Source organism: Castor canadensis, chromosome 16 (genome assembly GCF_047511655.1).
Source record: "Castor canadensis chromosome 16, mCasCan1.hap1v2, whole genome shotgun sequence".
NCBI lineage: Eukaryota > Metazoa > Chordata > Mammalia > Rodentia > Castoridae > Castor > Castor canadensis.
The window spans coordinates 18,765,083-18,781,971 of record NC_133401.1 but is presented as its reverse complement, the minus strand read 5'-3'; the positions used below and the strand labels follow the sequence as shown (position 1 = coordinate 18,781,971).

The 16,889-nt window shown below is 42.9% G+C and overlaps 1 protein-coding gene across 1 annotated transcript in view; it reads left to right on the top strand.

The window, feature by feature from the left end:
• The window catches only part of LOC109697580 (cytosolic phospholipase A2 gamma-like), a 45,217-nt gene that overhangs the window by 13,230 nt on the left and 15,098 nt on the right, over nucleotides 1-16,889 (top strand). The window contains exons 3-9 of the mRNA XM_074057856.1: nucleotides 4,605-4,716; nucleotides 4,952-5,088; nucleotides 9,904-10,093; nucleotides 11,807-11,927; nucleotides 13,315-13,455; nucleotides 15,618-15,671; nucleotides 16,603-16,656. Of these exons, the coding sequence (XP_073913957.1) occupies nucleotides 4,605-4,716; nucleotides 4,952-5,088; nucleotides 9,904-10,093; nucleotides 11,807-11,927; nucleotides 13,315-13,455; nucleotides 15,618-15,671; nucleotides 16,603-16,656 (809 nt within the window). The remainder of the gene's footprint in view (nucleotides 1-4,604; nucleotides 4,717-4,951; nucleotides 5,089-9,903; nucleotides 10,094-11,806; nucleotides 11,928-13,314; nucleotides 13,456-15,617; nucleotides 15,672-16,602; nucleotides 16,657-16,889) is intronic.

Genomic DNA, 16,889 nt, shown 5'->3' with positions numbered 1-16,889 from the left:
TGCTGTTTTTATTGCTATTGCATTGTAATATAGTTTGAAGTCGTGTATTGTGATACCTCCAGCATTGTTCTTTTTGCTGAGTATTGCCTTGGCTATTCATGGTCTCTTGTATTTCCAAATAAACTTTAGGGTACATTTTTCAATCTCTGTGATGAAAGTCATTGGGATTTTGATGAGAATTGCATTAAACATGTCGATTGCTTTTGGTAGTATAGCCATTTTTACTAAGTTGATTCTTGCAATCCATAAGCACAGGAGACCTTTCCATATTATGTAGTCTTGCTCGATCGCTTTCTTCAGGTGTTTGTAATTCTCCTTGCAGAGGTCATTCAAATTTTTTGTTAGGTTTACTCCTAAGTATTTGTAAATGGAATTGTGTCAGTTTGTTCATTGTTGGTGTATAGAAAAGTTAGTGATTTTTGTAAGTTGATTTTGTATCCTGCCACCTAGGTATAGCTGTTTATGGTGTCTAAGAGTTTTTGGGGAGAGTTTTTTGCATCTTTAAGGTATAGGATCTTATCATCTGCACATAAGGATATTTTGACAGTTTCTTTAGCTATTTATATTCGTTTTTTTTCTTCTTCTTGCGTAATTGTTCTGGCTAGCAACTCCAGTACTATGTTGAATAGGAGTGGAGATAGTGGGCATCCTTGTCTCATTCCTGATTTTAGGGGGAATGGTTTCAGGTTTTCGCCATTAAGTATGATGTTGGCTGTAGGTTTGTCATATATAGCCTTTACAATGTTGAGGTACATTCCTTCTAATCTTAGTTTCCTTAGAGCTTTTATCATGAAGTGCTGTTGGATCTTGTCACAGACTTTTTCTGCATCTATTGAGATGATCAAGTGGTTTTTTGTCTTTGCTTCTATTGATATGCTGTATTACATTTATAGGTTTGCATATGTTGAACCACCTGTGCATCCCTGGGATGAAGCCTACTTGGTCATGTTATATCATCTTTCTGATGTGTTGTTGGATTTGGTTTGCTGTTATTTTATTGAGGATTTTTGCATCAATATTCATTAAGGAAATTGGCCTATAGTTCTCCTTTTTGTAGGTGTCTTTGTCTGGTTTTGGGATTCAAGTAATGTTGGCTTCATAAAACGAGTTAGGCAGTGTTCCTTCCCTTTCTATTTCATGGAACAGTTTAAGGAGGATTGCTATTAGTTCTTCTTTAAACATCTCATGGAATTCAGCAGTGAAGCCATGATGTCCTGGACTTTTCTTTTCTGGGAGACTCTTAATTGCTGCTCAATTTCATTTTGTGTTATAGATCTATTCAGGTGATTAATGTCCTCTTGGTTCAGTTTTGGATGGTCGTAAGTGTCCAGAAATCTGTCCATTTCTACAAAATTTTCAAATTTACTAGCGTATAGGCTCTCAAAGTAGTCTGTGATGATTTCCTGGATTTCTGTGGTGTTTGTTTTTATCTCCCCTTTTGCATTTCTGATTTGAGTTTTTTCTTTCCTCATTTTAGTCAGGTTTGCCAGGGGTCTGTCAATCTTATTTAGTTTTGCAAAGAACCAGCTTTTGGATTCATTAATTCTTTGTATGTTTTTTTTAATCTCTAGTTCATTGATTTCAGCCCTTATTTTAATTATTTCTCTCCTTCTGCTTGTTTTGGGTTTCATTGTTCTTGATTTTCTAGGAGTTTGAGCCGTAGTATTGGATCATTGATTTGAGATCTTTCTGATCTTTTTGTATATGCACTCATGGCTATAACCTTTCCTCTTAGGACAGCCTTTGCTGTGTCCCATAAGTTCTGGTAGGTTGTGTTTTCATATTCATTAGATCATGCAGTGCCTGTGGATCATCACTTGGCAGGCCTGAGGGACGCAGGCAGGTGAAGTGGAGTTCTGAAGGTCTCTGTAGGCATTTGGGGCATGGGCCGGCCAAGATCGTGCAGGCCTGTGCAGGCCTGAGGGGTGCAGGCAGCGGAGATCATGAGTGTGTGGATCAGGCATGTATGGATCGCTGGCTTGGCAGGCATTAGGGGTGTGGCCCAGCAGAGCAGAGTTCTTGCAGGCCTGTGCAGGCCTGTACAGGCCTTAGAGGCTCAATCTGGTGGAGATCGTGTGGGTCTGAGGGGTGCGAGTTTGGTGGAACGCGGCACTGGTGGGGCTGAGGAGAGAGCCCAAGAGTAGGAGATCCCAAGGGCTGTAGAGCAGTGGCTCCGCAGGCCTATGGGGCGGGACTTGGCATGCACAGCCAGCTGTTCTTTTAGTAAACTGTGGTGTGGAGAAGCCTTCCACGAGCTCTGGTTCAGAGTGCTGAAGTTTCAGCTCTCCCTGGTGCTTTACCTCAGCCAAGGGTGTCTCCAGCATCTCAGCAAAGTCCCTGGTTCACGTTGCTCAGGAGGTCTGTGGCTGTGTCCTACTTGCCATCTTGGATCTCTCCTCTTTCTTTCCTTCTTTGTCCATGAAGACCTTATCCCAATTTTGTTTCCATTCCTGCAATTTCCTCTTTCGACATTCACAACCATTCTGCAACATTCCTTTTCTTTCAAGTCAGACCAGATCTTATGTATCAGTGCAAGTCCATCCTTCATAGGTTAATTTTTGTAAGAGCTCAGTTAGTGCTGAGCCTCAGTCCTCCTTTAGGATGCCCATTTTCGCTGAAGACGTGCAAACTGGGGCACCAAAGCTACCCATCAAGACTGAAAGACTCTGGTTTTCATTAGTCCATGCACTAAATTGGTACCTGATCTTAAATAAACAATGGAGTCTGGTTTTTGAAGACCAGTTTTAGCCTCTGGTTCTTGAAGACCAGTCTCCTGGGTGTTAGGGATTTTTGTATTTGTTTTTGTTTTTACACTTATTGTTTAAACTTAATTAATCACAGTTTTATCTAGTGACCCTTCCTAGACACATCCTACACCAAAAGCAGGCCAATCTACTTTACAAAGGATGTTTAGCTTGTTAGGAGTTGACTTTATTCCCATAGTCTCCATTAAATCCCTTTTTAAAGTTATTAATCATGCACCTCAAGGAAGTGTTTTTACTCTGATTTCCACCCATCTCCTCCCATTTCCAAAGGGCAAGACAGACACAGGGGGAGGGTGGGAAGGGGTTCTGGAAAAGCACTTGGTTCGTCCATCTCCTGCCACTCCCCTTGCAGGGATTTAGGTGACTCTTTTGCTCCAGTGAATCCATAAAAACCCTGGACCAGAGGCCCCACTGGGGCTCACACTTGACTTCCTGAATTCATCACGGAACCTAAGATCAGAGTTTTGTCGTAACAGGCACAACTGATAAATAGAATAAAAGCTATCTTTTATATATACACACACACACACATATATATATAATTAATATTTATATATATAAATGCCACATTGCATTTGTGAATCCCTTTGCCCCTGCTGGTGACTTACACACAGCAACTCCAGTCTTCTCCAGAGTTAATTTTGCTGACAGAATTGTGACTGTTTCCATCTGTCCCTTTCACAGAAGGGAGGAGCACTTAATGGATAAAACATACAGGGAGGCTGGAGGCATCTCATTGTCAAGGTTCCTTCTTCTCAGCCAGTCTCCTCACAACTGTCACAGGCAATTGGGACATCTCCAAGCCATTGCAAACATGAGGAACTTCAGAATTAGGACAGAGAAAGAAGTGTCCTGGGACCACACATCCCTAGATCCTACTGGTCTCCATTGCTCAGTGTGTCTAGTCACACGGAGCTTCCTGCCTAGTGCCCACCAAGGAGTCACATCTCCTGTGCCTCCAGGTTGGTGGTGTGCAGACTTGGGGTAAAAGGGAGGAGAACACGATGCATGGGCTGATCTTCAATTGGGTAGTGTGCTCAAAACTGGTCCTCATCCTCTAGCTTAGCTTCAAGAAATGTCCATGTCACCATGGCCAATTGGAAGGAAACTATATCCTCTGGGTTGAGGAGCAGGTGACTGATTAACAAGAATACCCTTGGATCAAACCCAGGAAACCAAATGACCAATCCTTCCAAAAAGGCTTGAAGCAAACTTGCCCACTGAGCTCTCCTCTCTCCCTCACACACCAGTTTTTTGGGATTTTTTCTGGGTGTTTGGATGTGATCCATGATGTAGATCAGGTATCCTTTGTACAGGGAATGGATGAACTGATCTTTCCTAAGAAATAAGCATCTGGAATCTTCACACAGAAGTTGTACCTAGAATCATACTGTGTTCAGGAAACCTTTGACCTTCTCCTAACAGGAGCAGGCATGCAGTAGGGAAGCACAGCATTGAAAATAAACTGAATGGAGGACGTAGGGGAGATGAGCCATGAGCAGTCCCCCAAATCACTAACATTTTTGTGAACCACTGAATGGTTTCCACCGTGGGTGCACCATGTCATCAATATTTTCTTAACTGTTACTAATTGCACAAAAGAAGGGGTTGCACTATGACATTTTCATACAAAATTATCACTGAAATATTGTTGATTTGTGTGCAACTCACACACAGCATTTCTCCATTCCAATGCACCATGTTTGTTCAATAATCACCCAGTGCTGGTGGCTACATTTTTAGACAGCACCACTCTATAAAACATAAATTCTATGTTTGATTCTTTGTCTCTCATTACAAATTTTCTGGAGTTTGTTGTTTCTGTTTTGTCCTGGAAAGCCATGGAGTTCTCATCACTCCTGAACTCCAGAAAGAAGAGAAGGAGGCTGTGGACAACCGCAAGCCGCAGGTGGTGATGTCTCTGAATAAACTGGGCATCAAGGCTGATGAGGTAAGGTTGGAAGATATTCCTGAGGGGCTGGTGTTTGACCCCACTGTGCCCGGGGTCTGAGGGCACAGGATTAGCAGAGGAGAAGGGAAGAAATAGAAGGATACAGATCTGTACTGCTAGAGCATTCACACAGGAGGCACATTTCCCCTGCCCAAGGGAGAGCTTAGGCATCCATGTTGTTCCCAATTCTGTCCCCCCAACTCTGAACCTCCAACTGTACTCTTTACAACGACAGGCCCCAGTCATTGCTGTTCTTGGCTCCGGCGGGGGTCTGAGGGCACACTTTGCCTGTCTTGGGGTCCTGATCGAGATGAAAAACCATGGCCTGTTGGATGTCATCACGTACCTTGCAGGGGTCTCAGGCTCCACTTGGTAAGTTGTGTTTCGGGAATGGAGGGCGAGTGTTGTTTCAATACAAAAATGAAAGAAGTTTCCTCTTGACACCAAATGCATTTTTCCTTTTTCTACATGATAGAAGATTAAAAATATGCATTTTATGGGGTGTACTGTGATGTTTCAGTACCTGTGTACCTTGTGTATTTATCACTCACAAAACTTAGAATATCCATCACTTCAAACATTTATCATTTCTATGTAACAATGACATTCAGAGTCATCTCTTCTAGCTATTTTGAATTATGCAAAACAATATTGCTCATTATACAAACCCCGCATTTAATAGAACGGCATAACTTACTCCTCATTTCTTTCTCTGTGTTGTGGGTGCCACACTAGGGTGTAAACTCAGGGCCTCCTGCTTGCTGGGCAGAAGCTCTACCACATGAGCAGCAATCTAGCCCATGTTTCCTTAAATTATTTTTTAGATAGGATCTTGTGTTTTTGCCCCGAGGACATCCTTACTAGCTGGGATGAAAGGTACATGACACAAGACCTGGGTTAATCATTGAGATGGGCTTTTGCAACCTTTTTGCCTGGCCTTGCCTCAAACTGCAGTCCTCCTGATCTCTGCCTTTGAAGCAGCTATGATTCTAGGAGTAGGTCACTGTGTCAGTGTGTGTGTTTGTATGTGTGATGCTAGGAGTTAAACCCAGGATCTTGCTCATGCTAGGTAAGTGCTCTACACTGAGCTACTTCCCCAGCCAGGAATATGTTCCTACTTATCTAGTTGTGACCTTGTATCTCTCCTCTCCTCAGCACCCTGCCTTCTCTCCTTCCTCTGTTAACCCTATTCTGTCTTTCCTAACACCACTTCTCCAACTCTCTGTCACTACTGTTGTCCCACAATCAGTTCCCTTGTGACAGTGTTTACCAAAAGTGATCCACCAGGCTCACAAATAAAGGTGGCTCGGTCCCATAAGATTGGCTCCATTTCAAACACCAGTCAAAAAGTTCCAGGTCACCATACTTTTGAAAGACTGATCATAAATTAGGGGTTCTCACAATCTTCCCCTAGGGTTTAATAATTTCCTAGAACAGGTCACTGACCTCAAGGATGCACTTCCTTTACATTTACAATAAAGGAGACAATTCAGGAACAGCCAAGTGCAAGAGATGCATACCACAGGGCTGAGATGGAGGTGGCCCTTCCATGCCTTCTCTGAGCCACCACCCCCTGTATCTCCATGTGTCCCCAGCACAGAAGGTCTCTGCCCCTGTCCTTTAGGAAATTTAATGGAGGTTTCATTACATATCCATAATGCTTATATCACTAGCCACTGGTGTCCAAACTCCATCTCCAGCCCCTCTTGCCTTCCCCTCCCCAGAGTCTGGGGAGTGAAGCTGAAAGTTCCAAGCTTTGGGCCAGGTTTTATACTTTCCTAAGGCTTTCCAGCAGTCCTTCAGCCAAGAGTCACCTTATTAGAACCAAAGGTGTTCCTGCCACCCTTATTATCAGAAAACTCCAGGAGATCTGTTCCAGGACCTGAGACAACCATCAGTATCTTTCTTGTGTCACAGAAGACCAGTGCAAAGCATGATAACTACTTCCTGACTTTAAAGCAGTCTTTACAAGTTCAGGTACAGTATTCACATTTTAGGTGCGTGGACTTGTCAGCCTTTATAAGAAAGTATTGCACTCAGCCTCTGTAGGACTTTCTCATTCAAAAGTCTCCAGACAGCAGTTCTCAGCATTCATGCCTGTGTCCCTGATTCCACACGAAGGACAGACATTGCTAATCAACCTTGACACATTTTCTGTGCAGAGATAAGGTGGACTGGCTTTTCAACTGGTGTAGTTTATGAGGTTAACAGCTAATGAGACAACAGGGTGAAGAGAAGCAGTGCAGGACTTAGGAGTGAGGCAGCCCCTACACAGTAACACCTGGGGCCTGTGTTCCCAAAGCTAACTTCTGAGTGACAGGGCAAGAGGGTTAGCAGAACTTTCTTAGTGCCCACCTCCAGGGGGCTCTGTGGGAAACAGGAATCAAAAGACATGTTTCTTCTGTAGCTCCTTGGAGGTGCACAGCACTGCAGCAAGTGATGAGGAATGCAGGCCTTCCATCCAAAAGCTTTGATTCAATTCCCAGAGCTGTCCTTTGTGGGCTGTGAGAAACACAGATGTCACCTCTATGTGCCTTGGTTTCCTCCCAAGCAGGATAGCAGTACTAATCTTAGCAATTAGTAATGTAATTTGGAGAGCTGGGACAAGATTGGTTAACAGGTCCCAGGTCACATCCAGATAAGGAGAAACAGGTCTGGTTGTCTTATTACACTCAGGTTGAGAGCAATTAGTTATATCTTAATAATTGCAGGGAGCGGCTGAGAGAATTAAATGATGCAACATATTGAAGCATTCAAACCAGCATGAAATTGGAATTTTATGCCCTAAGATCAACTCTGGGGGTCCCACCTGTCAGTTCCATGCAGCAGAATCACCAAGTGACAAGAGGCAGAGTAAGCACTTCAGCCCCCATCTTATTGCACAGACGTGAGATTTAGGCTTAAGTAGAGAACGGATTTGAGGCAGGGTCGAAAGGTCTGTATAATTATTAAACAGTCCATGATCATTATCTCAGTCTTGGTTCACAAGGGGTTCAGGAGAAGTTCCTGTCATCATGTAAGGGGAGCAATGCAGACAGAATACAGAAGGCTTTGTAGCATGGTGGGTGGTCTGTCCTGCAAAGGATCTGCTCTTCCTTTCTGTGGTAGCAGTTTCCTCCACCCCTCCTTAGAGAGATGATATTGATAAGTCCTGGATTGCAAGGTGGAAGCAAGGTGAACAGCCCAGAGCCGAGACAGATACAAAATGGAGGCAGAGAAACCAATCTTTTCTCCTGCCTTTAGTTAATATATGGGCCTAAGTGAGGAGTCAGTGCTTTTCAACACAAGCAGTTTCTAAGTACCTGTTTCAAGAGCTATGTGATAGAAATACACATGTCAAAGTTTCTATTAGCCTCAACACCAGGGTTTTAGGGGAAAAGCCCTGCCTCTTGGAATCCTCACAGACTAGGCTGTACACCTGTCACCATGACAAGTAATGGTGAAGGGCAGAGAAAAGAGATTTCTTAGCTCTGCACAGGCACACAAAGGGAAGAGGGAATGTAAACACTTTAGCGCATCTGTGGGGTCAGATATGAGCTTAGTTTTCATTAGAGGAAGAATTTAGGCAGGGGAGAGATGTGTAGTTAATTAAGCAGCCTTGGTCAAAATTCATTCAGTGTTGATCATTATCTCAATTCTGGTCCTGCGAGGTCCTTATTGCCTTTGTTTAGGGGGAGCCTTGGTCCCTTGTCATAAAGATGTTTACTGAGCAGTCATGTCCTGTCAGTCAGGATTCCAGGATAAGAGAAGGTTTAGGACGGTTAATACAGGCTTTCAGGCACTATTTTGGGGGATAAGACAGGTTATGTATCACTGATTTTAGACACACTCCTTGAATGATTAATATGCCTACGTGCAGAATTAAGTAGGAGTTTGACCCAAAGATTTAACACAAAGGAGACAGATGCAAAATGGAGGCAGGGATGCCAGGCTTTTCTCCTCCTTTTACTAAACTCATTGGCCCAAGTGAGAAGTTAATACTTTTCAGCAAAGTTTCTACTTACTTGTTATAGCCTCATTAAGAAGGAAAATGGGAAGAGTGACATTAGTTATGATGTCTATTTTCTGCATAACCCATATCTATGCTATTAGTGTTTTGACACATAATCGATATGGACATTATTAAAGAGATATTTGATGTGCCTTTTGTCAGGTTAAGTCTTTGAAAGCTATGCACTTTCCACACATAGCACCTTCTAGTTTGATGCTGAGGTCTCGCTGGATGTTAACATGAACTACATTGGAAAAGGAGTTGTCTGTACCCAACTGGTACCAAAAGTCTTCAAGGTTTCCCAGTAACTGAATGGAATACCTGTGTTTAAATTTTTAAAGTTATTTAAAATTAAACAAAATTGAGAATTCAGTGTTTGAGTCACAGTAATCACATTGCAAGTGTTGAAGTGCTGCACGTGGCCAGTGTTTATCTTATTGGACAGCACAAGTGTAGACAGGGAGCATTCAAAAGTGATAATATGAGCATCACAAATATTTATTCGGTGAACGCATGGATATTGAGATTCCTAAATGGAAGTGTCAAGGTGTTCCTCTTTGAAAACTCCCCTACCTAGCCTTGTTCTCAATTCGTTGCTCTAATGCACTCTGTGGAAAATAAAATGTGAAGGTGATGGATTATCTGGAGAAAAATCCAGTTTGGCTTCATGCTCCCCATGTGATCTTGAGGACTTTGCTTTTAACCTCTCTATGTATCAGTGTTTTCTCCTGTGAATTGAGAATGAACTTGCCATTCCTTTTCTTGGTTGGTTATGACAATGACAAGACCATCACATGCAAACACTTAATAAATGTCAGTCTAGACAAATATGATTTGGCTCTCAAGAGTCATTACTTTTATATTGCTCTCATTTTCCTGCTTGTAACATTGAAGGATCTTCCCAGATGATGCACAAGACCTGTATTGAGCTTTATCATTCTTCAGTTACTTATATCACATAAGTTAATTTTTCATGTTTATTGTCCTTCCAGGAGGAAGGCATTCAAAGTTAATACTTCCTCACATTCACTGTTCTCAGCCTTCTCCATGCACATTTTTAACTTCAGGCTTGTAATGTGGGAGATATGAAGCACTCACACCTGTGAGCCTGTTTCCAAATCAAGAACAGATATAGCTAACCAATCTCAGCACACTTTCCATGCAGAGATAACGTGACACCTCCTTCTCTGTCCCAGGGCACTGTCTTCATTCTACACTAACAGTGGGAACATGGACCTCATTGAAGCTGACTTGGAACATCGATTTGAACCAGAGAATTGGTCCGTAAGGGAGAGCCTGCAAAAAACCATCGAGGTTGCGAGTTTGGAGAATTACTCTCTCACTGACTTCTGGGCCTATGTAGTTATCTCCAGACAAACCAGAGAAGTAAGTCCCTCCAATTGGGCATGCAGGGCTCAGGTGTAGAGCCACCAAAGATCTTTTAAGACTTTCAGGTCTTCTAAATCCTGACACTTAGATCTTGCTTTCAGTCTCTTGTGGTAGAGTTAGATTCTAATTCTGTTATGCAAAAAGTAAAGTAATATAATATACAAGAAAGATGCAAGGGCAAGCCAGGTGCTGGTGCTGCAGCTTGTGCCTATAATCCTACCTACTTGGGAGGCTGAGATCAGGAGGATCATGGTTTGAGGCCAGAAAACTTCATGAGAAGTTGCAAACACTTCGTGAGACCTCTTCAAACAATAGTTGGGCACAGTGACATGCACCTGTCATCCCACGCTATGAGGCAGAGTAAAGGGGAATTGTGCTTTGAGGCTAGCTAGACAAAAAAGATTTGTGAGACTGTCTCAACAGTTAAAAAAAGCTGGGCTTACTGGTGTGGGTCTGTCATCCCATCTACTATGGGAAGCATAAAATAGGAAGATCATGGTCCAGATCAACCTGTGTAAAAAGTGAGGCCCTATGTCCAAAATAATCAGAACAAAAATGGCTAGAGTCATAACTTAAGCCATTGAGCACCTGCCTAACAAGTGTGAAGCCCTGAGTTCAAACCCTTGTACTTTAAAAAAATTTAAAATAAAGATTCAAGGGCATCTAAAGGCAGCAGGTACCTGTAGCAACTTTTCGCTCCCTCTCTCCTTTGCCACTTGATTTCTTGCATTTACCTCTCTCTGCTCTTGTATCTCATCAGTCTTACTCCTGGCAGACTAATGGTTTCTGCTTCTCCTTGTACATAGTGTGAAATGTTTCCCCAGATCCAGAGTGTTACTGTGCTCACCTGTAGATATGCCAAATACTGGCCTTGTGGTCCAGCCCCTTATTGCCTGGTCAGTTCATCTCAGAGCAGGAGCTACCCGGGTTCTACTGTTATGGACCAGTGTGATCTCAGCACAGGTGAAGTTCTCACAGAAGGAGGGTCATGATCACTTTGGGGTGGAAGTCCAAAATGAATGCTTCCTCTAGTGGATCCCTTTACTGATAGATTGGGTTGAACAATTGTTCCATTCGTAAATATTGGAGCGGAAAATGATATAAAGCCTGAATCTTGGAAAAGGGAAAGAGACTGAAATTACTAGTGAGGGTAATAGGGTTTCTATCAGACTGTAACCTGGGGGAAATTGGTGTCTATCTGTGCTATATTTTCTTTCTTTCTGTCTCTCTCCCTTCTCCCCTCTCCTCTCTCTCTCCTCTTTTTCTTTCTCTGTGTGTTTGTTTTGTTTTGTACGTAATTGAGACTAGGTCCTACATCACTCGCTTGTTCTAGGCAAGTGCTCTACCACTTGAGTCACACCCCAGCTCTCATTGTTTAATTTGTTGTTTTTAAGCTTTATTGATGTATATTTGGTATGCTCAAAATGGAGTGAATGTTCATAGTAAATGTTTACATTTTGATGAATTTGGACATATGCATGTAGCTAGTCATCATCAGTACAATAAGCTACTAAGCCTTCTCACGTCCTTCAAAAGTTTCTTATGCTCTTTTTTGTTTGTGTCTGGGGGTATGAGTGGGGGCAGTGAATAGGACAGAAAAGTCGTTCCAGTTCTATGGGGACCGTGTTTAAAGGCCCAACCCAGCTGGTGAAAGCATAATGGTGCCTTTGTGCCTGCACCACTCTCAATCTTGGTACCTTCTCTCCAAAGTTCCAGGGCTCTCTGTTGTCCAGCATGAAGAAGCATGTGGAAAAAGGGACACTACCCTACCCAATATTTGCAGCCATTGACAATGACCTTCACGATGATTGGAAGGATCATAAAACCCAGAGTAAGCAAAAATTTGGAGTGGGAGATACTGACAGGTTGAAAGGCATTCACTGCAATGCAAAGATGTGTCACTGACCTTCCTTACGGAGCCCAGGAGCAAAAGGAGACCCTAGAAGTCACCAAATGGTACACACTTGCTTTGTGTGGATCACCTGTAACACAGGCGGGGGCAAGCTAACCCGTGTCCACTGTAAGCCTGTTTGAAATTGCTGCAAGGAATCCACCCAGGACCATGAATAAAAATGAAAAAAATAAAGTAATACAAGATGTCTGAGGACCAAGGTGAGAGCAAGGAGCCTCTCTCACTTTTGTCTTTTTAAAAAAAGTTTTATTAGCTTTTAATTATAGGTTAATACTTGAGGGGATTTCATTGCAGTATTTCCACACATTTCTAAGATGTACATTGCCCAAGTTCATCCCCTTCATTGCATTCCCACTCCCCCTTTTCATAAGGTGTTGCTGGGTTTCATTAGGCTGTATGGAACATATACAGCACCATGGTTCCCACAACCATCCAAATGCTGGTGACTTTCCAGATGGCCAGATGGCCCCATTTGTCTTTTAATCCACACTGTCTCTACTCAGACTGAGACCTGCTGACCCTATTTCTTAAGCATAAAACATACTGGTTTGTTCAACAAATATCTCTTGACTTTTCACTATTCATTAGACATCATTCAAGTGCTTGTATGTCCTCAGGCATTTCAAGGCTTAGAAGTCCCCAGGGTTCCTTCTTTCTCTCTCTCTTCCTAATAGAAATCCCTATGCTGGTTTTCTACCAGAGTGGGTAGAGTTGCCTCTTACTATCCACAAACCCCCTAATCTAGTCCTTCCTCTAAATGCCTCTCCTCATTATCAACCATTGTACTCTTTGCCACCACTCCAAGCCCACCTTTGACCTTGTGTCTTAGTCACTTAGGAAACCTCTTGTAATTAGCTCCTCACTGGCTTCCCTGTCCCACACCATCACCTTCTTTCATGTCTGCTGGAAGGAAGTTTCCAGCACAAGCCTCCAGACATGAGATGTCCCTCCTTGAAACATTCCAGGGTCTCCCCAACACCCACAGATCGTCCTCTATGCAACAGTGTGTCTAGACACTTCTCACCCCTCCCTTGCTCTGGAATTTGAGCTACAATGAGATGGAGGAGAAAGATGGCAGTGAGGACTCAAGTTTGAGGAAATAGTAGAAACAGGATGCTAAGAAAATAATGACCTGCTACCAGCTAGATAAAAACTCTGAAACTTCTAGAGAGGAATTCCCAAGTCATTTCTGAGATTGCAAATACTGTTTCTGATATTTTAGTGCCTTAGTTGTCATTTTCTTTTCCTGCGTACCTGCTACATTCTTTGATCTGTGCTGATGACTTACCCTTCTGTCCCCTCCCAGAATCCTGGTTTGAGTTCACTCCTCACCATGCTGGCTATCCTGCACTCCAGGCTTACATCCCCATCACCCAGTTGGGAAGTCAATTTGAGAATGGAAGATTAGTTAAATCTGCGCCTGAGCGAGACCTTTCCTTCCTGAGAGGTCAGTACGGGTCAAATGGGATTTGGGGGGGTTGAGAAGTAGAGATGGGGAATGAGTGCCCCTATAGGGTCTGGCTCTGCTCACCACCTGCATTTCTGGGAGGAATAGGCCTTGCAGAGACCTTCCAGGGTAGCCCTGCAGAGTCCTCAAGTGTCTCTCATGGGCCTCCTTGGTGCAACACATACCTGATACTTTATCAAATGATCCAGGTGAGGCGATGTCATAAACAGGCTGAAATCCATGCTTGCACACAGTAAGATTCCAATTGTGGATGTGAGAGTTACAGGAGATCCCACAAGCAAAGCATCATCCCAGTGCCCAGCATGTGATGGGAACCCAAGGATAGTTAATGTCCATCATTTCAACAAAGAGTTTTAAATATCCAGTGAATCCAATGTGGAATCCTTATTCCCAGTCAGAACAGGGCCATGACCACTTTCTTCCTATGTCATTCTCATCCACTAAAATGCCCCACCATCTGTTCAGTTCCCGAAACCAAGTCTTTAGATGCCATCTCTGACCTTACTTTTCTCTTACTCATACAGCCAATCCAGCTGTAGTTCCTCTCCATCCCATCTCCAGGTAACCACAATCCATCCACATCCCTCCACACCCACTGCCAGCATCCACCCGTATCTTATGAAATCATCCTACCCATCTCACCTGCACCTTGTCATCTATCACCAAGACCCTAGCTCCTTTGCTGTCCTGAGATGGCATGTTCTTTCACTGAGTCTATGATTTTGACTACTTTCAGTATCTCAGTGGAATCATACAGTTTTGTCTTTACTCAAGCAGTTAGTTTATAGCACTTAGCAAAGTGCCTTCAAGGTTCACCTGTGTTGTAACATATCCAATTTCCTTCCTCTTCAAGGTGAAATAATTGTCCACAAGATGGATGGGGTTCATTTTATTTATCCATTCATCTGTCTCTGGATCTTACTTGCCATTTTTTATTTGCCATAATGGGAATTTGATCCCAGGGCCTAATGCTTGTTAGGCTGGTGCTCTACCACGTGAGCCATACCTGCAGCCCTTCTGCTCTTACTTTACTTTTCAGATAGGGTCTCATGTTTTTTGTGCAGGCGAGGTGCAGGCCTTGATCCTACTGCCTCTACCTCTCAAGAAGCAGGGATTACAGATGTGCATCACTACATCTGGCATGCCATTTTTAGCTACTGTGCCTAATGCCACCACAAAACATGGGTATTCAATTGTCTCTTTGAGACCCTGCTTCCTGTTCTTTTGGGTGTATATGTGGAAGTGTAATTGCTGCATCTTCTGGCAATTCCTTTTAATTTTTTGGAAGATCACCACATTATTTTCCACAGTGGCTGTATCACTTTACATTTCCACCAACAGTGTATTTGGATTACAATTCATGTTTATACCTACCGACTCTTACCATAGTCTCCTTTTAGTTTTTATAATTGTAACCGTGCAAATGGCTGTGTCTTCAACAACTTCCTCACTATGTCTTCCAGTATTGTACACAAAAGTGCTTGACTCAAGGTCACCAGCAATCACAGTGGCTTAAGTATAAATGCCTCTAATTTTCTTAATAAACACAAAGACAAAGACAAGCAGCTGATAACACTGCTTTAGCTTTGCAATATTCAGCATAAAGACTCAGTCTTTTTCTGGATTTCCCTTTCTCTGACCTGAACACTTTAATGATCACTCTCATACTAAATTCCTCTTCGTCACAGGATGGCTGCCCTCAGAAGACTGTGCTTACTTTTAGTCAAAGTGCAAGCATTTTCCACAAATGCCCCATGTTCTGCACTGGCCAGAGCTTGACCTCTGCCTCGCTGCAATGGACGCTGGGAAGTATCTGTCCTTCCTGCCTCCATGCTGACGAATGTCCATAAGGAATAGAGCTTGAGACGGTCCTGGGGACACAAATCCACAATGACCAGCTGGTACATCCATAGAAGAGAATGTTCATGAGGACAGTGACCCTGTGTGGTTTGTCTACTGCTGCCTTCCATAACAATATTTAGTGCCCAATAATTTATTGTAAATATTTATTGAATGAAAGAACAATTTTCCTACCCAATGCAGAGGCACCCAGTGCTTTACACAAGTCATTCAATCATTTGAGAAACCACAAAAACAGTCATGCAATGGAGTTTTAAGTTGTATTTCTATTTTCTCTGCAGGATTGTGGGGAAGTGCTGTAGCTAATGCTGAAGAAAATGAGAAATTTATTTGGGGTGAGTATTTGGAGAACAGAGGGCTCAAAGCATAGAGATACTTGCAAGGAAATTCACCACATGCAGAAGACTGTGGTGATTCAAATGCAGTGTCTGTGTCTGCATCCAAGTTCTAGCTCCAACTCATATGCATTGGCAACCCAGGCAAACTTCATAAATTCTCATTGGTCCCTGTCTCCCTCCACAAAGATGAATGCAATAGTCATCCCCATATCATGCATTGCCTGTGAGGTTGCAATGACCTGAGGTGTATAAGGTGCTTAGAGTGGAGCCTGGCACATAGTAATGTCTCATTAAATACTAACATGACAACTATTATTTTATTTATTATCATTAAGAGTTCTCATTCCATTCATGATCTAATCATGCACCAGGTGCTTCTCTATGTCTTATGCTTTAATTTTCTTGAGATAAAGTCTGAATGTAGCTCAGGCTGGTCTTGAACTATCATCCTCCTGCATCAGCCTCTTGAGTGCTGAAAATACAGGCAAATCCCACCATGCCTGGCTTAATGTTGTTCCTTGACAGCTATGTTGCCCTTAAATTTGGTTAATGACAGTTCTAAAAAGACTCTCTTTCTCTCTCCATCCTCCCCATGGCTAAAGTGGGGAGATTGGTCTGAGTTTCACTTCTCTAATGGGTGTATTCTCAGAGACAAAAATCTTGCTTTGTAGTGTTTGCCAGTTTCCACAGTATAAATGTTCCTGCCCTAACAAATTTTAACTTACCAATATGAGGTCACTGAAGGCAGGGTTGGAAGAGAGGTGCAAAATTAGCTGTGAGAACCGATACTGGCAGGCTTTAGCTCATTGTGGTCATTACCATTAAAGAGATATCATTGAAAGAATCTGTATTTGCCTTAGAAATATTTAACCCTCACCTTGAGGCCATACTGGATGGATAAATATTCCCCCACTTTGCTGTCTTACAGATGAGTTTTTGAGCCTGAAAGAAAAACTGTTAGGGAAATATCAGTTAACACAAGGTAAGCCTCCTGCTTTGAGGACACGATGGAGCATTCACGTAAGCCTCCCCCCATCCTCAGAACTAGGGCCCAATAAGAGTGAAAGGTGAGGTCACCCGGGCTCTGCTCTCATGAATGCTTTAATGTGATCCCAGCAGTAGGTTAGTTATGCAAGGGTGGGTTTGTTATGAAAGCAAGTCTGGCTCCCTCTGCCTTGATTGGTCTCACTCTCTCAACTTGCTTCTTGCCTTCTG